Below are 25,722 nucleotides of genomic sequence, written 5' to 3'. Positions count from 1 at the left end.
AGAATTTATTTTCCTCAAGGACTGGAGTGATAGCACAGTGGGTAGGGTGTTTGCCTTGCATGTGGCCGACCGGGGTTCAATTCCTCCGTCCCTCTCGGAGAGCCCGGCAAGCTACCAAGAGTATCCCACCCACACGGCAGAGCCTGGCAAGGTACCAGTGGCGTATTCAATATGCAAAAAATCAGTAACAAGTCTCACAATGGAGAAGTTACTGGTGCTCGCTCGAGCAAATCGATGAATAGCTGGAAGACAGTGCTACAGTGCTATTTTCTTCAAATCCCTTTTCCCCGCCAGCCATTTGAATCAATGAGTACATTTGGAGAACATGTGTTATGCCATATTGTCAAATGCCCCTTCTTTAAAAAAGTATAAATTCCAATTCAAACAAACATATCACTTCACCACTATGTTGCCAGGGACTAAAGAATATGTATCCAGGCCAACCAACTCACAAATAATTTGCTAATCTAATCTGAAGATGGTGACAAGTCACTCTGCCTCACCACTTTTAAACCACTTGACCTTAGAGTGACTCTAAGAAAGAAAAGAGAAAAATATAACTAAAAGCATACATCTAAAATATAAAACATATAACGCTCAAAGATACTCATCTGTTTTGTACTAATCAATGAATGTAAATTACATCAAATATAAATGTTTATCCTCTCAAGTCAAAAAGCTGCACTCTCTGTTCTTCAGTGAGCAATGGTTTATTCTATTACTGACTGGGTATGTTCAAGTGTTAGATCTAACTCTGGTCACTGAGGCTACAGACTGAGTAAATAAACCCTTGTGATGTTTTCATTCAAGTAGAGGAATGAACAAGTGAGTGACTGCAGTGGAGTTGGGAGAGGCCTCTATAAGGAGTAATATTGTAATCAGCACTTGAGGGTGAAAATCAACACTTTGAAGATGACTATCCTCAAAGGGAAAATTTAACATGCCAATGGATTGGCCACAAAAAGTTCCAAGGTCAAGAAAAACCTCCAAACAACAGGCAGGAGGCAAGGGAAAATTAAGAGAGATAATAAACAGGTCAAGTTTGAGTTCAGAGCAGACCAAGTTCAAGTCTGGATTTTATTTTCAGTGTGATATTTTGGAATATCATGGAAGTGTTGAACCAGGGCCTGGCCTGGCCTGGCCAATGTTTGATGTCTGACATAGGAGTAAAAACGGAATGAACTCCAGGTGGAAAAGAATGATGACCGGAGACTAGCTTTGGGGGCTCTACCAGTGCTAGTGGCCTGGACCAGGTAGCAGCAGGGATCAGAAGACCAGGATGGATGAAAGAAACTGGGAAATAGGACTTGCTGCTGGGCTGGATTTGGGTTTGAGGCAAAGAGGGGGATCCTTCGTTGGGCCGAGCCTCTCCTGACACCTCAGGTCCAGGAGTCTGAACACAAGAGATTCTAAGCCCCCTAGATGTGCGATTCCGGAAATTCTGGAAATAAAACCAGATTCTGGATATTCCAGACAGTGGGCTTCATCCAGGCTCACTTAGATGCTGAATGAAAGGGGTGGAGGAGGTGACTGAGAAATACATCTGTCAAGTATGTACCTGAGATACAGAGCCCTGGGGAAGAAACTGGTGAGGTGAGGCAATGTCTTGCTTCAACAAAACTTCACAGGCAGGAGAATTGGAAACATCTGAAAAATGAAGTCAATTAGTTTATCTCAAATGATGTCATTTTCTTATTGCTGTTCTTTCCCTGGCTAGAACCTGAGGCTGAGGGACAGGAGGCTGAGAGAAGGGGGCAGGGAGAAGCAGATGCGAGGAGCGAGCCGGAGGCCGTGTGAAGGTGTATTTAGGCTGTCCTCATCAGCTTTGCTTTTCTTCGTATCTCTGTTTAGGAGTGACTGTGCAAGCCCTTTCCACAGTTCCTGTCATGTTTAGCTACTGGGTAAGTGTGAAACTGCTCACCACCTCCTTGCAGGGAGACACTCATGTTCAGTTCCATCGCATGTAGAAAGATCCCTCAAGTGTTGAACTGACCTTGCGCTCCCGAAATCTCTTCCCACTCAGAGATCAATGGAGACACCTCACACTACTCGCACTACAGTGCCTGCCTCCAGGCGTGACTTGGGCATATGTACCTGCTCAACTAAGTAAATATTGACTGGGAATGTGATCACACATTCTTCCCCTAGCCAATAATTCCAGCATTATTGACAGAGAGTCCTTATCTGTCTCTGTGATTGGAGTCGCTCATTAAAGTTAAAACTCCCCAAAACCTCAATGTGCCTAAACTGATCTTATTAGGTGCCATCATGAAAAGACAACTGAGTCTGCAGAAAAACATCAGGCTCCTAGTGGTGCAATGAATGATGCTGAAAGGGGGGAAAAATAAATAAAGGGGGAGTTAGAGGAACTGAAAGCAAACCTGATTAGCATCAGCAATTTGCTAAAGTTAAGTCTAAGTCAAGTCTAAGCACAGGCAGTGATTGGAGTGACCCATGAGCAGTCTGGCATTCTACCATGAGGGGTGGTAAGGAGGTGCCCTGATGGTATGTTCATGTACTCACCTGCCTCCTGTGGGGAGTGAGGCACTAGGTACGCAGCTCCTGCCCCCACCTCCATCCTATCTCTCACGTCCCATGCCAGGTCCAGTAATTATATCCTTGTCTTGGGATTATGCACTGTAGCACTGTAGCACTGTCGTCCTGTTGTTCATTGATTTGCTCAAGCGGGCACCAGTAATGTCACCATTGTGAGACTTATTCTTACTGTTTTTGGCATATCAAATACTCCACATGCCCCGGGGAGCTTGCCAGGCTCTGCCGTGTGGGCAGGATACTCTTGGTACCTTGCCGGGATCTCTGAGAGGGATGGAGGAATCGAACCTGGATCAGCTGTGTGCAAAGCAAACACCCTACACGCTTTGCTATTGCTCCAGTCCCTTGGGAATATAGTCTCAATTTTTCTAATGAATCAATATTCCAGCGAGATTATTTGTTGTTGCTTGTTTACTTTGTGTTTGCAATGATTAGCTTCTGGTTCTCCAAGGAGGTAAAGTCTACCTCCAGTGCTGCCTCAGTTTTCTGAAGGGCAAAGTCCCTGAGAATTGACACCTGATTCAGTCTTGGGGAGGTGCTGCTGAGAGGAAATAGCTAAGGAGGCAAATTTTAGAGGTTGTGGATGTGGCTTAAGTGGTCAGGCACATGTCTGGTGAGTGGCTGGTAGTTTGATAGACCAAATAGAATCTGAGTGCTCCAGGGAATGCCCTCAAGAAAGAAGGGGCTAGGCAGCAAGTATGGAGCTTGCCTTGCTTGTGGCAGACCTAGGTTCAACCCCTGGCACCACATACAGTACCGCAAGCCCACCAGAACTGATCCCTAATTGCAGAACCAGGAGCACAGCTGGGTGTGATACCCCCTCCTCAAGGAAAAGGTTTTTGTAAACTATGGTATTTTCCTCCCTTTCTCTACCAGGCCAAACCTCAGGACACTTTAGACCTCTGTCAGCTTCTAAACAATGATCTAGCCGCCACCGTGGCAAGCCACCCTAGGAGATTTGTGGGTCTGGGGACATTGCCCATGCAGGCCCCTGAGCTGGCTGTCCAGGAGATGGAGCGCTGTGTGAAGGAGCTGGGTTTTCCTGGGGTCCAGATTGGTTCCCACATCAATGAGTGGGATCTGAACGCTCAAGAACTCTTTCCAATCTACGCAGTGAGTATGCAGAGGTCTCCACAGCAAAGAGCAGACACCCAGCACAAGGTGCTGGTGGGATGGTGACCATGCAAGCTTCCACATAAGCCAGAAAGAGGGTGGATGGCATGTTGGGTTTGGGCATAGGAGGGAATGTGAAAAGGGTGCCTCAAAAGGAGTAGTCATTATACTAGAAGATGGGCAAGTGCAGATGTTTCCTTGGGTGGAAAACTCAGGAAAATCACCTTGGTTCTCTTTCCTTCCTTTTTTCATTTAAAAGCCAAAGTATTGCCCTCATATTGGATACAGAATAATAAAACCATGTTTTTCCCCTATTTTTTCTTTTTTAGCTTTTTGGGTCATATTCGGTGATGGTCAGGGGTTATTCCTGGCTCTGCACTCAGGAATTACTCCTGGCAGTGCTCAGGGAACCATACAGGATGCTGGAAATCGAACCCAGATCGACCATGTGAAAGTCAAATGCCCTCCCTGCTATACTATCACTCTGGCCTCAACAACAGAGCCATGGCATAAAAGAAATATACTTGGTTTTGTTTTGGAGAAAAGTATGCTTATCATTTTTCAAAATTATCAAATCATTGTGAAGAAACTGTAGGAAAATACAGAAAATTACAGAGGAAATCAAAAGTAACTGTTAATTTCCTCCTCAAAAATAAATGACACTGGTATAGTATATTTCATTTTTTTATTTGTAAACACTACATCTTAATAAAATCATAAGTCTACAAATTCTATGTTTGTGATTTTTATGTGCTTGTTGAGAACTTCCAGCTAAAATGGAACTTTTCTTCAGGCATGATTTTTAAGTAACTGCATCATAATCAAACATATAGATATATATTTTTCTTTATCAATCCTTAGTTAAGATACTTTGTTTTGTGGGCACACCTGACTGTGCTCAGGGCTTACTCCTAGTTCTTATTCAGGTATCACTGGAGGTGCTAGGGGAACCGTATGCTCTGTCAGGGATGGCCTGGGGCCAGCTATAGGCAAGCACCTTATCCTCTGGAGTGTGTCTCCAGCCCAATTAAGGCACTTGGTTAGGCCCTAGATTTTGAAAATAAACAACAAAAGTGTGCTGCTTCCCTGTTTTGGTAATTAAGCTTTGGGACATTAAGACTGGAGTGGGGGCAGATGATTGGGTAGAAGGTATTCTCTATTCATTTACATTCTAGCCTACCCAAAACAAAAGTATGTCATCAAAATCTTAACAGTTGATGAAATTAGATACCTAAAATATGAATCTTTTTGTAGGTGCTGTTGCTTATCACTTGCAATATCTGAAATATTACATAAAATAATAAAATATTTTTAGAAAAAGTCAGTGCCACCCATTTCTGAAGTATCCAACTTCACCTTCAATGTCCATGGCTGCCCTTCACACATCTTCCTCTACCTGTTCTTTCTGCAGCTAAACCTGCTTTTCTTTTCTTTCTTATTTTTCTTTTTGGCTTTTGAGTCATACCCAACATTGCTTGGGTTATTCCTGTCTCCCCTCAGGAGACAATTCTGGCAGTGCTCTGGGAGCCATATGGGATGTCAGGGATCAAACCTAGGTCAGCCATATGCAAGGCAAGTGCCCTACCCACTGTACTATTACTCCAGCCGTAAACCAGTTTTTTGTAGTGCCAGAAATTAACTTGCATTCATTTTTATTTTACTTCATTTTAAAATTTTCTCACTTCCCTCTTAGAAATATAGTATTGTTTTCTGTAGTTCGTATTAGTAAACACAAAAGCTTCAATCATGAATTCAATCATGGTTGGTAGACTCAGAAACACTGTAAGCAATGATCATTCCATCTAATGTTCATTGAATTCTTATTACAGGCAAGATATTCCACAGCATTATAGCTATAGACACTGACCACCAGTTAGGGGATTGATTACCTATGGAATGTTCTCTTAATGACCCGAAAGATTTAATTCTCCTCTAAATGTTGAGTTCCCCAATGTTTATTATTTTTTAAATTTTATTTTCATGAAGTTGTTCACAATAATTGATTACATTCAATATTTCAACACCAATCCCACCACCATTATACTTTCCCACCACCACTTTTATTTTGTATTGCTTGTTATGAATAGTATGAGATGTCTGTAAGGGTCTATCTCACAGTAATTCGATAGAAAAGTAAAAACAAAAAAAAGTAGTGTGCAAAGTCATGTGGCCACTTTTGCAGTCACACATTCCTGGAATTCTAAAATTTTAAATAATTTGTGTCCAGAGACATCTCTGCATCAAACTTCTCTGTTCTGAGATTTATTTGTGAGTTTCTGGATCATGGCCGTTAATGTGCTTAAATGGCACCCAGAAGGGGTGAGAGCCAGGGCCTAGGAAGGATGGAGATATGGGAAGGAACAGCCAGGCTCCTTGAGGCCTGAGGCCTGGAGTTTTCAGTCACTGGTCCTGCATACCTGGGTTTTTCAGGGGATTCATTCTCTTCTGTGGGAGGTTCAGGACAAACCTGTGAAGATCACCCATGAGAATGGAAGTGAATGAATGGGTTCTGGAGGTTTGTGGCCACCACAATTCCCTAATGTTTAATGGCTACAGAAGCTGAGGTGATAGAGTGTATGTTTTTGGAAACTTTATTGAATTTTAAAAGACAATTCATTTAGTTGTGCATCCAAGTTGTTTCACTACAGTGTGAGTAAGCCTTCAGTCACAAGTCATTTCATTATTTATTGGAAATAGGCTTATGAATTACTAAGGGGTTGAGAAAGCAGTAACAGTAGGTTGGGATCCAAATAGATACTTTCATTTGTGTGATAGTTTGACCCCTCAGTCATTTTAACTAGACTGTTGGGGGACTGCCAGTCTCTAAAGGCATTCAGGAGAACATCCTGGCCACAGTTGACTCATGATATCCTGAGGTGGGTGGCACATTTATTTGGTTAGTGAGACTTGTCAAACCTTGCTCTTCTCTATCTGACGTCAATAAGTGCTGAAACAAACCAAAAAAAAAAAAAAAGAGGAGTTACTTTGAGACAAGTTGGCTTTGTCATTCCAAGGTGAGCCTAGAGATCCAAATTTTGGTCTGTTTTCAGAGTGTACAAAATTAGTTACAAAAGTATGAGACACGCACAGTGAGATTGGCAAAATGCCTGTCTCTACCTTTAAAAGAGCTAAGTTATGTGGTCTCTGTCTGCCTTAATATCCTTCTCTATAAAATGGAGTCATAGAAGTACTCATCTCGTAAAAGATTAGACTAGTTAATAATTATAAAATTCTCTTAACAGCCCATGAAACGTGGTAAGTACTCAATTAATGTGTTACATTTGGGGGTATATAAGTGACTTCTCTCTGTATTCTCTACCACATTTCACATTACAGAACATGACCAAAAGTATTTGTTTATTTTAATTAATCATAGATAGAAGTATGTGACTTTACCAAGTTCAAACCATTCTCCAAAGCTGATATTCTCTTCTTAACCTGCATCTATGATCAGAAACAAATTCAGTTTTCTCCCTTCAAAAGGTATTTATCTCTTCTGCTCCCTAGAACCTGATGAATGTAAAGTCTTTTATTCAATTCCCCCTTTGTCCACCATTTTCAGAAGCCCTTGTCCCAAAGTAGTTTCTCCATGGGGGCGGCGGGGGGGGGGTGGAAATAGCTGAGTTGGCCCTAATATATATGTAAAAGTATACGTAAACATGTCACCAAGGAAAATTTTCCCCCACCTTTGAAGGACAAGATCAATCTGGGAGCATTTTGCTCTCAGCCATAACACTTGAATGGTGGCTGTTTCCTGTGGCTTGTTTTGCCAAATGATACATTAAATTCATCGACCCAGCTCATGATCACTGACACACCCATAGATTAATTCTATGTGTTCTTTTCTCACCAGGAGCAGAGGTCATCAGACTTTTTTAGATAGATCAAGAAGCAACTTCAAAATTTAATTCAGATCAACATAGACCTAGAGAAAAGCAGTTTCCCTAAAATAGTACCCAGTTTTTGCTGACTCATCTAAGTAATCCTTTCTCAATTCTTATTTGAAGGCAGCTGAAAAACTGAACTGTTCTATCTTCGTGCACCCCTGGGACATGCAGATGGATGGACGAATGGCCAAGTACTGGCTGCCTTGGCTAGTAGGTTTGTGTCAACCTGGGGTCTGAAAGAGAGATTAAAGACTTAAATTTTCTTTTTCCAGTTATATATTAAGTCATATTATGCCAGTAAGAAAGTATGATTAACCAGATTGTGAGCTATTGAGTTCTTACTCAGATAAGTACTGTATACACTGCCTCCTTTAAATTTAGTTAGATCCACTCTGACTAAACCTTAAAAGATTGACATTTTTATTGTTCTTTTGAGCCCCATACCCAACAATGTTCAGGGTTTACTCCTGGCTCTGTGCTCAGGGGTCACTCCTGGCAGGTATCAGGGGACAATCTGTGGTGCAATATGTGGGGATTGAACCTGCGTTGGCTTCTTGCAAGGCAAGTGCCTTACCCATTGTCCTATTGCTCATTGAAATGGACATTTTTTATAAGAATTTTATGATGGAGGGCTAGAGAGACAGTACAACAAGTAGGGCGTTTGTCTTGCATGTGGTTTACCTGGGTTCGATCCTTGGCATCCCATATGGTCCCCCAAGCACCGCCAAGAGTAATTCCTGAGTGCAGAGCCAGGAGTAACCCCTGAACATTGCTGGGTATGACCCAAAAAGAGAAAAAAAATTTTTTTTGCTTTTTTTTTTTGGGATCAGACCCGGCGTTGAACAGGGGTTACTCCTGGCAATTCTTGAGGGACCATATGAGATGCTGGGAATCAAACCTGGGTCGGCCACGTGCAAGGCAAACGCCCTACCCGCTGTGCTATCACTCCAGCCCCAGAAAAAAAATATTTAAAAAAAAGAGATTTTTATGTGATGATGGAAAAACTAAGTCTTTGCATGATTAATAAGTCATTGTAGCCTATAATTAATAAGTGAAGATGGAGTTACTCAAATCTGTTTGATACAAAAACCTCTCTACTTGGACTCCTTCCAAGGATCACCCAACAGTAACCATGCTTGTCTAGTAGATTTTCTTAAAGAAGCCAGTAATTGCATCAGCATTTACATATGAGAATCTTGGAATTCTGAGTAAAAGGTTAACTTTTATCACCCAAGGGTAATGGGCCAGTGATTAGGAAAACCCTGGTTTTCCATGTTCTTCACTGTCATCCCGTTGCTCATCGATTTGTTCGAGCGGGCACCAGTAACGTCTCTCATTGAGAGACTTATTGTTACTGTCTTTGGCACATTCAGTATGCACGGGTAGCTTGCCAGGCTCTGCTGCGCTGGCTCGATACTCTCGGTAGCTTGCTGGGCTCTCCGAGAGGGGCGGAGGAATCAAACTCGGGTCGGCCGCGTGAAAGGCGCAAGCCCAACCGCTGTGCTATCGCTCCAGCTCCATGTTCTTGATCACCTCTTTTTGCTCTTTGCCTTCTGCACTATTCATTCATGATTTCATGTAAGGGTAAGGGAGAGAAAAAAGAGAAGAAACCATCATTTGTTCTTTCCAGTCTTTTACTATCATCCCTGATAAGACAAAGAAATGGAGACATATAAATTAGTAAACTTCAGATTATCTACAACCTAATAAAAAGTAGATCCCCAACTTAATAGCACATGGATTCTCTTGTTGGGGCGCGGAGTTGGGTAGGGGAGTAACAATATCCATTCTCTCTTCAGTCCAATTAGTCTAAGTAAAAATGAGATAATTTCCATGAATAATTAAGTGGTGTTGGGGCCGGACAGATAGTATAGGGGACAAGGTACTTGCTTGCAGGCAACTGACCTGGGTTTGATCCCAGGAACCCCATATAGTCCTTTGTGAACTGCCAAAAGTGATCCCTGAGTGCAGAGCCCAGAGAAAGGCCTGGGAAGCACCAGTGTGACTCAAAACAAAAAAAATTAATTAATTTAAAAAGAATTGAATGATATATATTGAAAGTGAAGAAGCTGAACTGCAGTTCCAGGTAGCCTTTACTGTCTAACCTGTGACAGACACTTTTCCTCCATGTTGATCTGTAAATTGAGAGTCTCTGCTCTGACATTTTATACCTCTGGGATTGCTCAAGGATCATCTACATAGTTATCAAGATAGCTTCTTTTTTTTTTTTTTTGCTTTTTGGGTAACACTCAGCAATGCACAGGGGTTACTCCTGACTCTGCACTCAAGAGTTACTCCTGGTAGTGCTCAGGGGACCATATGGGATGCCAGGGATCGAACCCAGGTCGGCCGCGTGCAAGGCAAACACCTTACCCGTTGTGCTATCACTCCAGCCCCTCAAGGTAGCTTCTTATCCTTTTCCTACCTCCAAATTCTTGAGCAACAATAAATATAATAAGATTTTTATAGAAGTCCCAATGCTATCCAGCTTCGAAAAACATCCTCTCCAGTGTGAGAAGTTTAACAGATATAAATCCAACATTATTTATGGCTATCAACATTGAAACTTCCTGCATGAAAAGTAAGGAGGGCACTTGTATAAAGGATCATTTCAGGGTCTAGAGAGATAGTAAGAGGGTGGGGTACTTGTCTTGTGCTCAATCAACACATGTTCAATTCCAGGCATCCCACATAGTTCCATGGGCACTTCCAGGAGTAACTCCTAAGAGCAGAGCCAGGAGTTAACTCCTGAACATTTCCAGGTGAATCCCCAAAACAAAGCCCAAAAAAGAGGATTATTATTTCATTTTTTGGTTCACTTATGCAGCATACATATCTTGTTCACTTCCAGAATGCCAGGCACTGTGCAAAGGTACAGACATGAACAGAAGTGTGGTTCTGATTAGAAAAGAGATAATAAACATAGAATAAGCTAATTTAAGGATTTGATTATGATACAAATTAGCAGACTTGAGGGCTAACTGAAGAGAATTGGGACCCAAATTACGAAGTAAATATTCCACTCTGGTTCCTATGTAAAGAATGGATTGGGGGCTTATGATCCAAGTAATTCATGGAAAGTCAAATCCAGGAATCAAAACGAAGAGCTAATGTTCATTCCTCTGCCTTCAGGAATGTCTCTGCACAAACCACTCCATATGGACGTGAATCTATCACATCTTGTCCATAGACCAGTGACAGGTGAGGGAGGAGCATCTGGTAAAGCTCCATTCAGCAGGCTCCTGCCCCCGAAGAAGGTGCAGGGCTCAGCTGGTAGAGCAGACAGACGCGTTTAAAAAAGAGTTATCTGGACATGAAACCTGGTCTGGCTTCAAGCTGATAAAGGCTGCAAACATGAACCAGCTTCTTCTTCTAGGAACACAAGATACTTATATTCATTTTATTCCAGTTGTTTTCATTCTCACTGCTAAGAAGCAGAAGATACTTAGCAGAAACAGTATGTGTTCACATTAATTGTTTGCTTACTAAGGAGTAAGAACTAACCTATATTATCTCCATTTTACAGGTAGTACACTGAAGCACGGGGTGGGGGCATTATGTACTTCCAGTGTAAAGTTCTGGCCGAGAACTTTGCTGACATCATCATTTGCAAGGCTTGCAAGGTGGACAGTTACTGCCTCTGTCTTACAGATGAAGAAACACAGCCTTGGGGGCATCTAAAGCCATCAAAGGCCAGGAATCCAGACATTGGAAGAGCTAGGGTTCTGTCCAGACTTGCTGTATGCCACTTGTCCCATTGCATTCCGAAACTTAAACTGAGGGACTCAGGACAAAAGTCAGGTCCCCTGGCTCCTGTTGTGTAGCCATGAGACACCTCTACCTACAAGTGGCAAATAGGAAGCTTCAGATGGTTCTTCTTTCCAGAGTAATGGCCTATATACAACCAAACTATGTGGGGACAAATACCCCACATTTCCCAACCTGTCCAGTTACAGAAAGCTGCCATTTCCTGGCCATGAGCATCACTGGGGTTTCTCTTGTTTGAGTTGACAAACTCTACACCTGTGCATGCTTCTTCTTTCAGGAATGCCAGCAGAGACCACCATAGCCATTTGCTCCATGATCATGGGTGGTGTGTTTGAGAAGTTTCCTAAGCTGAAAGTGTGTTTTGCGCATGGAGGTAAGAGCATATCTGTACTGGCAAACATGGGCCACCATAACAAAATACCATAGACTGGTCCCTTAAACAACAGACTTTCATTTTCTCTCCATTTTAGAGGCTGAAAGTTCAAGATCAAGGTGAAAGTAGGGTTGATGTCTGAGAAGACCTTTATTCCTAGTTTTAGGAAGGTGATTTTCTTATTGGTCATATGGCCTTTCTTTTGTGCAGATACAGAAACAGAGAAAGAGAGGAGAGAAACCGAGAGGACTGGGGTCCTCCTCTTATAAGGACCTTATAAGTTCTACTGGATTAGGGTTCTACTTTATGCTCTTTTTTAACCGCAATTATCTCCCTAAATGTCCTATTTCAGGCCAGAGAGATGCTACACTTGCCTTGCAATTAGCCAACCCAGTTTTGATCCCTAGCTTTCTGTATGTACCCCTAGGAATGACTCCTGGTTACTGTACCAGAAGTAGGACCTGAGCACCATTAGTTGTAACCCAAAAACCAAAACAAAAAACAACAACAACAACAAAACCAAATTCTCCAGGAGTAACCTCTGAGCAGGTTACTCCCAAATAGGGTGTACCCCAAAACAAAAGAAGAGTCTAACTCCAAATACAGGCAACTGGGGAGTTAAAAATTCAACATCTGAATTTTGAAGAGACCAAGTTATAAAGTTATGTGGTATCAACAAGTTTAATTTGCTTGGTATCATATTTTAAATTTTGTTGTTGTTGTTTAGTTTGTTTGAGGGCCACTCCCAACAGTGCTCAGGAGCTTAATTCTGGCTCTGGGTTTACTCACAGTGGTGATGGTGAGGGGACACCATATGGTATCAAGAATTGATCCAGGGCCTCACACATACAAAACAGTCACTCAGTCCATCCATTAAGATAGCTTTCCAGCTCTTTTTAATTTCTTTTGTTTTTTAACTTAAATCCTTCTAGTCAGAGCCAAAGCTCTTCATTTGCAATATCCCTGTCATTCACTATTATATATTATATACAAGTGGACCTATTTCATTCATTTACACTTCCCACTTGATTCTTATAGGTAATAGAGTGTGACTCTGAAACACACACACATCAATAGATATACCACATATGTGCTATTCTCTACTATAACTTTTCTTCTCTATAACATATAAATGTATCTCCCAAGTCAATAAGTACAGTGTACCTGCATTTCTGATGGGTATTGAATGGCATTGCATTTTATGCTTATGCAATTATTCTATAAATATTCACCAATAAATTCTGTTTTTCTATAAACCATGTTATATTTTAAAACTTCACCACATATCTTGACCCAATTCTCTTCTCACTTTAGGATAAACACCCTGAGTCTAAATTTTCTAGATGAATTTCTGTCTTTTTTTCTGGGTCATCTCCCCGAATTGGGAATCCTGTAGGTTCTTTGTAAATGCTGCTAACCAATGAACTGATAGTAACTTCTTGCATGTGACATGAAAGTTAAGAGGAATCCATTTGAACTAACTCTAGGCCGTCAATGTTGAATTTTACTTGCAGGTGGTGCCTTTCCCTTCACAGTGGGGAGAATCTCCCATGGATTTGCTGTGCGCCCAGATCTGTGTGCCCAGGACAATAGAATCAACCCAAAGAAATACCTCGGTTCCTTTTACACAGACTCTTTGGTTCATGATCCTCTTGCTCTCAAACTGTTAACTGATGTCATGGGAAAGGTAAGCCAAGTCTGCACTTGGATGGACTATGGGGGCCAAAAGTCAGGATCAGAGCCAAGCAGGATCAGAATGCCAACCTTCATGGCATTCATTCCATATTGACTATTCCCTTTATTTTTTCTTTTTTTTTAATTTTATTTTCATAAGTTGGTTCACATTAATTGATTGCATTCAATATTTCAACACCAATCTCACCACCATTAAACCTTCCCACCACCATCATTTCAAATTTTCCCACCCCCATTCAAGCCTGCCTGCCTGAAAGTTTGTGGCCACTGGGGGTTTATCTGGAGTGAGCGGAGAAAAAACACCCGCTCCATCTGAGGAGTCCCAGTGAAATCGGCTTGGAACAGGGTCCAGAGAGATCTCTGGTGAGCTGCTGTCTTTCGGGACTTGCTGCTTCAGAAATTGATATGCATTAAAACCCTGGTTCTACCCTATTTCACTGTTGGTGGGAATGTCATCTGGTTCAAACTCTATGAAAAGCTATGTGGAGATCTCTCAAGAAAGCATTAAAACTTTTCTATAAAGGCGAATGCCCTACTGCTGTGCTATCGCTCCAGCCCTCATTTGTGGTATATAAAAAATATATACAGTATAAGACTAATATCCATGGCAGGGAAGACAGGGGCTAGGAAGACTGGTCAGGGGTTGGAATCAACCACAAGCGTACGTGGGGCGGAGAGCAGGAAAGACAGAGAAGAGACTAGTGAGTGTTAAAAGTGGGTCAAGGGATAGTCTTGATAACCTTTCAGTATCTGTATAACAAACCACAATGCCAGAAAGGAGGGAGAGAGAGAGGTGTGGGGAGGGAGGGAGGGAGAGAGAGAGAGAGAGAGAGAGAGAGAGAGTGAAGAAATGTACACCGATGAAGGGATGGGTGTTAGAACACTGTATGACTGAAACTTAATCATGAACAGCTTTGTAAGAGTCTTTCTTACTGTGATTCAATTTAAAAAAAATCTTTAAAAATATTAAAAAAAAAACTTTTCTATAACCCAGCAATACCACTTATTGGCATCTACCTCCCAAAAAACAACAAATTAATTTTGAAGAATATGTGCATGCCTATGTTCATCTCAGCACTTAGTACAACAGCCAAGATATGGAAATAACCCAAATTCCCAGAGTCAATGAATGGATCAAAAAGTTGTGGCACAAATACACAGTGGAATCCTGTGCAGATATAAGAAAGGATTAAATTAGGAGCCAGAGCAATAGTACAGTGAGTAGGGTACTTGCCTTACATGTGGCTGACTCAGGTTTGATCACCAGTATCCCATATGGTCCCCTGAACATCACTAGGAGTGATCTCTAAGTGGAGAGCCAGGAGTAACACCTGAGCACTGCCAGGTGTGAAGAAAGAAAGAAAGAAAGAAAGAAAGAAAGAAAGAAAGAAAGAAAGAAAGAAAGAAAGAAAGAAAGAAAGAAAGAAAGAAAGAAAGAAAGAAAGAAAGAAAGAAAGAAAGAAAGAAAGAAAGAAAGAAAGAAAGAAAGAAAGAAAGAAAGAAAGAAAGAAAGAAAGAGAGAAAGAGAGAAAGAGAGAGAGAGAGAGGGAGGGAGGGAGGGAGGGAGGGAGGGAGGGAGGAAGGAAGGAAGGAAGGAAGGAAGGAAGGAAGGAAGGAAGGAAGGAAGGAAGGAAGGAAGGAAGGAAGGAAGGAAGGAAGGAAGGAAGGAAGGAAGGAAGGAAGACTGAATCATGAAATTTTCCACAAGATGCATGAAGCCGTGCTGAGTGAAGGCAGTCAGAAGGAAAGGGATAGATACAGAATGAACTCTTTCATATGTAGGATTTAAAGATACATAATAAGGGAGTAAGAAAAGGCCAAAGGCAATAGAACCAGAGAGGTGGTTCACAGAACTGAATGTGCAGGAGGGGTGAAGGTGAGGTTTGAAAGGAGGGACTTTTGGGACCTTGGTGTAGGGAAGTAGGTATTCTAGGATGGATGAGTCACACATGGAACCATTATTAACAATATTGTAAGTCACAGTACCTCAATAAATATTAAAATAAATAAATAAATAATAGTAACAAAAACAGAGAGTCATTGAGCTGTAGAATGAGCATCCTTGTTATAAAAAAATCTAAAGTTTGACTTAGAGTGAGGAATTGTTGGAGTTCTTCCTGGCACAACTCCCTGATTGTCTAGGCTGCTGGGCTTGTGCCAGGAAAGCCCCCGAGTCTCGGCCTTGAGAAGGTTAAGCTGTTGCCAGGGGAACCGGCATTCCCCAGTGATTAGCATGGCCCCTGGCCTTGCCACTACCTGTGCCCAGGGTTTAAGGTTAGGGAGACTGGACACCAGCAGTGTCTGCAAAACATATTGTTCCATGTCTGCTTTAGCTCATAGAAATCCTGTCACACCTTGTGACACTCCATCCCATCTAATTCATGTAGCACTGTAGCACTGTCATCCCGTTGTTCATCGATTTGCTTGAACAGGCACCAGTAACATCTCCATTGTGAGACTTGTTGTTACTGTTTTTGGCATACCAAATATGCCACAGGTAGCTTGCCAGGCTCTGTTGTGTGGGCGGGATACTCTCAGTAGTTTGCCAGGCTCTCCGAGAGGAATCGAGCCCGGGTTGGCTGCGTGCAAGACAAATGCCCTTCCCGCTGTGCTATCACTCCAGCCCTTAATTCATGTAAACCATAGATTTTACCTTTCTCCTCCCATCTCATGATCCTCAAGTAATGCATTCCTTTCTGCCCCTATATATCCATTATCTTCCCCAATAACCTTTGTTATACGACTACGAGTCCGTGACCTGTGTGGGTGACTTTATCTCAACCATTGCTGTACGCCTGAACCTTTGAGTATCTGTTGCTCTAAGTGTCAGAGAACCTTCGCATGTTGCCACAGTTTAGTAGCCACAGGCCAGTACAGGGAATTAATGAAAAGAAGTTTGATAAGAAGTCACCTTGAGTCACTGGTGGAGGGATGCTTACACTCATGGTGAACACCAAGAGTTCAGTGGTGGGGCATTATATGCCTGAAACTTTATCATTAGAAACCCTGCGAGTCTCGGTGTCTAAATTTTACAAGTTTTCAATAAATGGGAAATATTAAAATGAGTAAATAAATAAATAAAACCCTGGTTCCTTGGACTGGGGAAAGGGTTCAAGTGGTAAAGCACCTGCCTGGCATTCATGAAGTCCATGGGTTCCAATCCTAGCCACACAGGTCCCCTATCATGATAGGGTGTCACTACGTTGGCTCCTGGGCACCTCCAGATCTGACCCTGGTGTCTCCCATGCAGATGGTCAAGTATCTCTAAGAGTGGCCCTGCATATCACCAGCACTCCTGGGTGGCCCTTGCTTTAAAAACTCCTGACCCTACCTCTAATTAGGCTAATTGTGAAGTTTCTGTCCTCTTTCACTAAAAACATAAAACTGAAGGGCCGGAGCGATAGCACAGCGGGTAGGGCGTTTGCCTTGCACGCGGCCGACCCGGGTTCGATCCCCGGCATCCCATATGGTCCCCCAAGCACCGCCAGGAGTAATTCCTGAGTGCAAAGCCAGGAGTAACCCCTGAGCATCGCTGGGTGTGACCCAAAAAGCAAAAAAAAAAAAAAAAAAAACATAAAACTGAAATAAAGAGGGGAGAAGCTATGCTAGAAAGGGGACGGAAGAAGATAACAAAAAAGGTCTTGAGTCCACCCACATTTTCTTTCTGAAAAAGGATGACCTTGGTTTTGACAATGATCTTATTTGATCAAAAAGAAGTTTCAAGACTTCTGCTTGAAACTTTGAAAGTAGAAGTCTTTCCTTTGACATAACAGAAAGGGATGGGCACATGCTGTGCTTGCAGCAGGCCCAAGTTCCATCTATGGCATCATTTGGTTTTGGTGCACCCATGGGGAGTGACCCTTGAACCCTGAAGCAGGAATAGGCTCTGAGCAAAGCTTGTTGTGGCTCTGAAATAAACAGAAAATCCCTCCTCCGGCATAGTCTACTCACAAGTGTCCCTGGTGGTAGCTTGTTTATTTTAAAGTATTCTCAGCGGGCTGGAGAGATAGCACAACGGTAGGGCGTTTTCCTGCAAGTGGCCAACCCGGATTCAATTCCCAGTATCCCATATGGTCCCCTGAGCACCGCCAGGAGTAACTCCTGAGGGCAGAGCCAGGAGTAACCCCTGTCGCCAGGTGTGACCCAAAAAGCAAAAAAAAAAAAAAAGTATTCTCAGCAACTTACGACAATTTTCATGAGGGAAAAATCTTTGGAGTTTTCTAAAAGTGTATGAAATATTCAAAAATTTACTGTGTAGCTTTTACTTTAGTTGCAAGTAGACTCTACTTAAAATCTCGTTTAGAAGGAAAATGCCTACCGGTTGAAAGCATCTATCTATCTCCACAAGAGAGGCTTCGTTTCATTTTAAAACAGATTGGTTCTCACCTTGTGAAACTCAAGAGCCAATGTAAACATTCTGATTTGGTAATAGACCATGTGGTTGACCTGTGCTTCTGAGTCTTCTAACTCTTGTATTTGTTCCTGTCCGAATGGGTGGTGAGCAGTTGATTGTAACTGTTGATGATTATTGGTTTGAACCGAGAGGTGGTGGGGAGGTGTGTCTGCAGGAAGTTTACAAAGAGGAGAAGCAGAAAAGGTCTGTGAGATTTGGACTTTGAGCAGTAGAGAAGGGAAGGGAAAGGCCATGGACCTGGGGAAAGGGTCTTTCTCATTACCTCCCATTAGCGTGGCTTCCCCTGGTGCTCTTAGAAACAACAATCTCAAGAGAAAAGACAGCAGTCATCTTATAAGAAAAACCACAGCAGTGAGGTTACTACCAACAACCTTCAGACAACGTGCATGTAACAGTGATCAGCCAAAACAGAAGAGGAACATGGCACGTGCCTGGAGTCACCAGGGGACATAGTTAGTAAACATATGTGAGGACATCATAGGAATCCCCAGAAAAACTCAGGAAGCAATTTTCAAAGTAGTGGTCCTGTGAAGACTTGGGCATCATAAGCAATTGTGACCTCAAGCTACATGACCTCTTAAGTTGATGACTCCAGGGCATGGAAGCAGTATATATTAATAATTTAGAATTCTCTTTTAAAATATTAATGCTTCCTCATTCTAGTTATGTTTATCTTTGAAAAATTCTCCTAAAAAATCAATTCCTCCAGAATGGCTACAAAAATGTCCTAACATGATAGCCAGTTTAGACAGCAGCCTACCCAGGTTAGAGCAGTGAGATAATCAGATGATGTGTTAGGAATAAACAAGCGGTACACATAGAAAAATGTAGGAAATAAAAGAAAATGATATCATGAACTCAGAGGAAACAGAGATGCATGTGAAGGGAAGATCATCACTGTATAACACTTGGCTTACAGTGAACATTTGCTATATAAATACTAAGAACTGATCTAACAGAAAATTCTAATTCTTTAAGAGAAGTGGAAGATAGAGAAACTGGAGTTGGGACTGGAGAGACAGTACAGCTGGTAGGGTACTTGCCTTGCACACCCGACTTGGGGCAAGGTCATAGGAAAAAGGTGCAACTCTGGGACCACTATGGAAAGCCCTATGGGGCAACATGCTGGGTGAAATGAGACAGGTTAAGTTAAGAAAGACAGATACTCTATTTCATCCCTTTACAAGATAAAAAATAAATACTGGTGAACATCCAAAATATGACAAACTCTCAGACTGTAAAAATGAAATAGAAGTTACTCAAGGGGAAGGGAGGGGGTACATTTGGCAGAAGGGGTCTGTATGTTTGGTTTTTTTTTTTTGCTTTTTGGGTCACACCCGGCGATGCACAGGGGTTACTCCTGGCTCTGCACTCAGGAATTACTCCTGGCGGTGCTCAGGGGACCATATGGGATGCTGGGATTTGAACCCGGGTCGGCCGCGTGCAAGGCAAACACCCTACCCACTGTGCTATCTCTCCAGCCCCAGAAGGGGTCTGTATGGTGAAGGAAGGATTAGGCTTTGAGATGAAACAACACACTTGCTAGAGATGTGGATTATAGTACTGTGCACCTGGGATTTATATTATATTAAAAATCTATATGATATTACTTTAAAAACAAAAATTTTAATATAAAATATTAAATTAAAACTTTTTACTTTATATACTTAGGTTGATAGTTTTTTTAGAGGTTGGTCATCTTCTTATTATAACCATATAATTTTGATGAAATCCATATTGGCGATTTATTTCTGTATAACTTATTGCCTTGAAACTTGGTTGTTTCAAACAACAACTGCTTGTTAACTCTCATGGCTTCTTAATCTCGGTATATGAAGAGCAGCTTGGCTGTCTGAGGATCTCTTGCCAGTCTGTCTGTCAGGAATTCTGATTGGGACAGAAGGATTTATGACCAGTGTGAATGGCACACTGGTGCTAGGTTTCAGCAGGAGGCCTCAGCTCCTCCCCAGCTATTTGCCACAGTATTGCTTAGGTGTAGCCACAACTCACAATTAAATTCCCTCAAGAATGGGAGATCTGAATAAGAGAGACAGTCAGAAAAAAAGAAACAGTAAAATGTGTCTGTATGAGAGGAGTAAGAGAAAGAGAAAATGTGTATGGGAGGAGGTGAGAGAGAGAGAGAGAGAGAGAGAGAGAGAGAGAAGAGCAGAAACTTTCCCTTTTTTATGTCTTGGCCTCTAAAGTTTTTTAGCACCATTTTGATCGCATTTTATTTGTTCAAAGCAAGTTATTAAGTCTGCATCACATTCTAATAGAGTGGAATTAGAAGGGAGGAGTATCAAAGAATTTGAAGACATTTTAAAACCACCACATTCTGAACTCTGGCCACAAATTGTTTCTATTTCTGCTAAATGTGAAATATCTTTACCCATCCCATAGCCACCCCAAGAGCCTGAACCATTTACCCCATCAACTTAAAGCCTAGTTTCCCATAATTTAGATTGTGATTTAAATCATGTGTATGAGGCTCTTGATGCATAGTTTCTATCCATCTAAAATCCGATTGTAACCACAAAGGCCCTTTTCCACTGAAGCTTTGAGAGCCAGTCAGTTGAGAAACACGGAGATGGGTCAAGAAATTGTTTCATTTGCAAAAAACCAGCAGGTTGAAAGATTACAGACTCATGTCCTGAAAAAAAAATCTTGTCTGTGAGGTCACATACTGTTTTCATAGAGAAAGAGAACAGGGAAAGTTTCTGAAAGGGTGGATTGCAGATCAGGGTGTACATGGCATACAATAAAATCACTTGTGAAATAGGCAGTATCAAGAAGTTTTGAAGAGGTACTTTAGGACTTCCAGATGTTAGTATTGGTATTCTTTGTCCTTGTCTGTGCTTGTCATCAGTGGTGGACCAGGGTTCTCAGCCTCTACTGATAGTCATCTGAGCTAGAGTTCTCAACCTCCAAGAATGGGGGAAACTATCCTTCTCTTACTCAGTATGATGGTCCCAGCTGAGTATTCCAAGAAACTTGATGGCTTTGGGAGTTGAATGGACCAGAAATAGGCCCCAAATAACAGGAGTCATATAGAGCCTCTATGGTCTTTCACACTTATGCCCCTTAATGGGGAAAATGCAAGTGCTACCCTTTCAGAAGCACCCATGCCTCTCTTCATATCTACTTGTCAATGCCAAGATTGCTTCTTCTCTAAATAAGCTGGAGCAATTGCCCTGAGATCCAAAAGTGTTCCAACTACCTGTGTCTTCTGGGTTGCTTTTATAGCGTCCTGATCTACCCTTACATTTTCCAGCATCACTTTATTGTCTTATTGGTGATTACAGAAATACGTAACTACAACCCATATAGGGAGGTGTACAACTTAATGAAGGTTGCCTCAGGAGACCAGTCTAAGAGAGCACCTTATTGTTCATTCTAACACCCCCTGGTGTCTTTCTTCTATCTTTCTCTACAAATATCTTTCTTGTGACTGTGCAGACAAGATGGTTGTTTTGAGAACATGAATCTGCTATCCTCCAACCTGCTGGCATGTTGCCAATGAAGCTCTATCTTTACCTAGCACAGTATTTCCCGTTTGATTGGTCCTTAAGCAGCAGTGAATCTGGACCTTCATGGTTATATACAAGTCTCTAGAAATGTAACTCCTCCTTCCACTCTCAGTCATCTCTCATTGAATTCTATGACTTTTCAAGACTCATCTCTTAGAACTTTATTCTTAAACTTCTCCCTTGGAATTGGACAGAACAGGCTCCACTGTACAGGCTGATATCTGACAATAAGTGCACTCTTCTATGGCTCCATTGTCCCCTGCCACTAAATACAGAGTTCCTCCAGGGTGTCAGCTAGAATTTTAAATTTTTAATTGAATATCCATGAAATAGACCATTACAAAGCTTTTCATGGTTGAGTTTCAATCATACAATGATCCATACCCATCCCTCCATTAGTGTACATTGCCCACCACCAATGTCCCCCATTTCCTTCCCATCAACCCCTAATAACAACAACCCCTTCCCCCAGCCTGTCTCTATAGCAGGCACTTTTCCTCTCTCTCTCTCTCTCTCTCTCTCTCTCTCTCTCTCTCTCTCTCTCTCTCTCTCTCTCTCTCTCTCTCTCTCTCCTTTTGTGCATTATGGTTTGCAATATAGGTACTAAGAGGTCATCATGTCTATTCAGGTATTCAGGGCATTCAGTATTTTTATCAGGAAGAAAATGCTGGAGTAGCTTTTTAACTGGGCTGCAGCTTTGGGGTGTGGACATGACTGCCAAGGCTTCCTGAAGTACAAGAAGGAGGGAGCAGGTAGCCCATCCCGACCCCAAGAAAGCCTGGAGATTTCAGTCACAAAACCCACATACCCAAAATTTCAACAGGTTATATCTCAGTGAGGTTCATCCTGAGATAGTGGAGTTCAGGTGGTGGCAATTTTGGATTGTGGAAGCAAGTGGCTGCTGGGGGCTCTTCACAGGTGGGCAACAGGCCAACTCGGCCCCCTCTGATTTACCCCAGTCTGTTCATCCTTGTGTGGATCTGAGATTAACTGTAGCTTTTGACCTCTTTCAAGATTTATTTATTGGTCTCTGAAGCAAGGTTGATAAATGAGTGTGTGTAGCTGAGCCAGAGGTGGTTTATGGGTATAACTTCCACATACCTAACTTTTGGCTGTTTAATTTCTCGGAAAATTTGGTCCTGAGTGTTGGGGTCTGGCTAGAGGCACAACAGCAATTTGGGGGTATCAGGAAGCTGAAGACACCATCAGACTGCTGATGCACTCGCCCCTCAGGTACAGGTTAACCTGTTGATGGCACCATAACCCATCAATTAGAACATTTTAAACCACATAACTTGTTAGTGATGCATGAGAGGAGAGTCTCTGTGTAATGTATCCATCTGGAGTATGAAGAATGAATACACAAAGCTCAAGGTTTATAGTAATAAGCAGAAAACTTTTTAATAACAAAGTGTAGCTCCCAGACTTGAAAAGTCTGGGAAAAACTAAGCCACTGCATGTCTGTCATCTTGGAATTCTTATTGGACAGAGTTATCACATGATGATGAATGACTTTCATCTGTTCTCTGCAGAAGTTTTGGTTCAGTTATGGCTCAGAGTTGGGGCATCCTGTGTAGGTCAATAGAACTGTCACAATACAATAGATGATGTTTACCTGTTTCCCTCAGAACTTTTGTTAAGTTAAGTAGGGTCTTAGTGGAATTTGCCCTAACCTTTTAGCCTTTTACTGCATTCTGTTAAATTAGAAACTTTTTGGAATTCAATCAAGCCATTTATCCTGCCTTTCATTATCTGACAACTGGGCCCAGGGCATAGGTCACCCATTGATCTTATGGGGAACCTGAGAAACTACAGACGTCATTATTCTCAGGGGGTCCTGTAAAACTGCAGATTAAAATGGGGTTCTACTTAGCAGAAGTTAATATTAAGGCTGTCCTGGCAAGGGGAAGACTTGGGGGGTCTCTTTTTGTTCCCTCCTGCTGTCAGGGAAAGGGGTGACGACCACTCTGGCTGCTTCCTGCTGAAGTGGGGCGATGAAGTGGAACCCAAACCAAATGGTCAGGGTCCTCTATGAGGCAGGTGATCCAGGGGTCCTCGGTACAAGGTGATAACTGTTGGCATTTGAGACTTCATGTTGAGCACCAGTATCTGAGTCCGGAAGAGATAAACCTTCCTCCAATCTAAAAGAGAGAAACCTCACAAGGCAGTTTAGAAGACAAAGGCCATAGAGAAAAGTAGAATAAGGAGGGGACCCACAAAGGGGAGCATCTAGGCCCAGATAACAGGAAAAGATGTTAGGAGACTGTGGGGTTAGGAGATCTAGCCTGAAGGTCTCTTTTGGGTCTTGGATGAAATGAAAAAAAGTTTCATTTCAAAGGGCACAAGTGCCCTCAGCCTCTGCAGTTAGGATACCAAAGAGTCTGTTTTGGAGGATCACATCTGTTAGACTGCACTGGTTGACCATTGTTGGTTCTCAATGACTGAATGTGGCCTACCAAGATTGTTGGTCCACAATGGTGAGGTTAAGCAGTGAGTCCTCAGGAAGTGAAATGCCACCAAGCCAAAAGAAACTCTGGAATACAGAGTGTCCTATTCCTGGATGAATCAGGATAGGGTTGTGATGTGCATGTCTCCATTCCACCCAGACCCACTGGGAAAGGTCAAAGGAATCTCAATAAGTGAGATTTTGGATAGAAATAGGTGTTGCCTTGAGAAAAGTGCCAAGGTTGGGATAACGGCCCAACAACTCCATCTCCTCCGGCTGGAGTATGAGAGCATCTGGCAGGGCTGCTACCACTGTGCAAGACCCATGCCAGACCTGGGGAAGTTGGACATACAAAGCCTGACCACATAAAAAGAAGAAGCCCGTGCCCCAGAGGCTAACCTGAGTTGTGCAGCCCTCAGCCCGGAACCATGTATGGTTGTATAGGTTGACAAATCCTGGGTAGTCTGAGAATTTCCTGTAAACCTTATCTGTAAGATATTCATCTGAGCAAAGAGGAAGGTATAAAGGGTCACTGCTGTCATGGGTGTGAAAGGGAGAGGCGCAAAAGAGGTTACGGAAAATTAGATGGATAACATTAAACCGGGGGAGTGCAGACAGGTTACTCGACAAGAAAGTTGTTCCAGTTGTCAGACTGAATCCAAGTTCAAACTGTTGGGAGGAACTATTGATGAAATACAAAGAATCATTGACACAGAACTTGGTTTTCTCTCCCCATGTCAGTTCATGGGAATAAATGGTCACTTCATAAGTCCCATTCTCTTCTACTTCAGCCTTATCAAAACTTGGTTCCCATGAAAGATCAGAATGGTTAAAGAAGAGTGTGTGGTTGCAGAGCAGGGTGGTATTGAACTCACCCACAAACTGGGAGTCAGGGACTGCTGCAAATGTCTTAAAGCAGAGATGGGCCTTTCCTGCAATGCCAGAGGCAAAACCGATGGGGAAAGTTGACCCTGGGTCTGTTTCTTCCCAGGGTTCAGAATCCACTGCATCATAGTATTCACCACTAGGTGTAGGAAAGAAAGCTTTGGAGGCCGAAGTAAGTGAGACGCCATCATAATAACCACGAATTTTTGCCAGAGTTTCAAGGCTGGGGGGGAGGGCTATAAGGGCCATCCCTTTATTTGTCTGATCCTCTCGGGAATAGATCAAGTAATCAGAGCTACTAGTGAGTTGGGATGTATGAGTGTTGGCTGGAACTGGGAAGCCAGTTAGCAGCCAAGGGAAAATGAAGGTTAATGAGAGAAAAAAACATCTAGTCAGCATAGTGAGTCTAAAGTTGTGGTTCCAAGAAAGCCACCAGGAGCGTTTCAAGACACCAGAAGAGGAATAGTGATAGGGTGCACTCTAAACAGGTCTGAGAAGAGGGGCAATTGTCCCACCAATAAAGCAACAAGTTATCATAGACTTCCCCAGACAGGGAAGTTTAGTGTTACCTATCTCTAGCTCACTGGAAGAGGCGTTTAATCTTCTAGAGGCTCACAGATATACTGGTGTGGCACCGTGATTGACTCTGGATGGAGGGTTCAGTTAAATAGTGGCCTTCTGGTTCCCAGATTTTAACTCAGGTTTTATTAATCCATGAGTCTATTCCAGAACCTGTGATAGCTGTAGGGAAAGAAAGAAGAACCATATCAGGAATATCCCAGAGGGGCAAAAGTGAGAGTCCCATAGACAAAGGATTTGGTCTAAAACAGTCACCAGGATTAAAGAGAGGTGGTGCTGTGGTTAAGAAAGTATCTCTGATAGATTTTTGAGGGCTGTTGGATTAGGGCCAAATTGCTAGCATATCAGGTGGCCTCTAAACCAGCACTATCCCCGAGGAATCATTCATGAAGAATGGCTTTCCATTTAATTCTCATAAGGACATCCAAATGTCTGGGAGTTCTGATTCTGAGCAGGGTAATGGGAAGTAGGGTGACCCAGGG

General features: G+C 42.4%; 1 protein-coding gene and 1 non-coding gene across 2 annotated transcripts in view; both read left to right on the top strand.

Moving 5' to 3' along the window:
• Positions 1-25,722, top strand: part of ACMSD (aminocarboxymuconate semialdehyde decarboxylase) — a 93,422-nt gene that overhangs the window by 29,559 nt on the left and 38,141 nt on the right. The window contains exons 4-8 of the mRNA XM_004616499.2: positions 1,852-1,901; positions 3,430-3,666; positions 7,674-7,767; positions 11,599-11,694; positions 13,209-13,381. Coding sequence (XP_004616556.1) covers positions 1,852-1,901; positions 3,430-3,666; positions 7,674-7,767; positions 11,599-11,694; positions 13,209-13,381 — 650 coding nt within the window. The remainder of the gene's footprint in view (positions 1-1,851; positions 1,902-3,429; positions 3,667-7,673; positions 7,768-11,598; positions 11,695-13,208; positions 13,382-25,722) is intronic.
• On the top strand, positions 4,720-4,850 carry LOC129400672 (small nucleolar RNA SNORA36 family). Its single transcript, XR_008627861.1, has one exon. It is a non-coding gene; the product is annotated as a small nucleolar RNA SNORA36 family (small nucleolar RNA).

The sequence above is a fragment of the Sorex araneus genome, chromosome X (genome assembly GCF_027595985.1).
Source record: "Sorex araneus isolate mSorAra2 chromosome X, mSorAra2.pri, whole genome shotgun sequence".
Lineage (NCBI taxonomy): Eukaryota > Metazoa > Chordata > Mammalia > Eulipotyphla > Soricidae > Sorex > Sorex araneus.
This window is presented reverse-complemented; position numbering and strand designations above follow the sequence as displayed.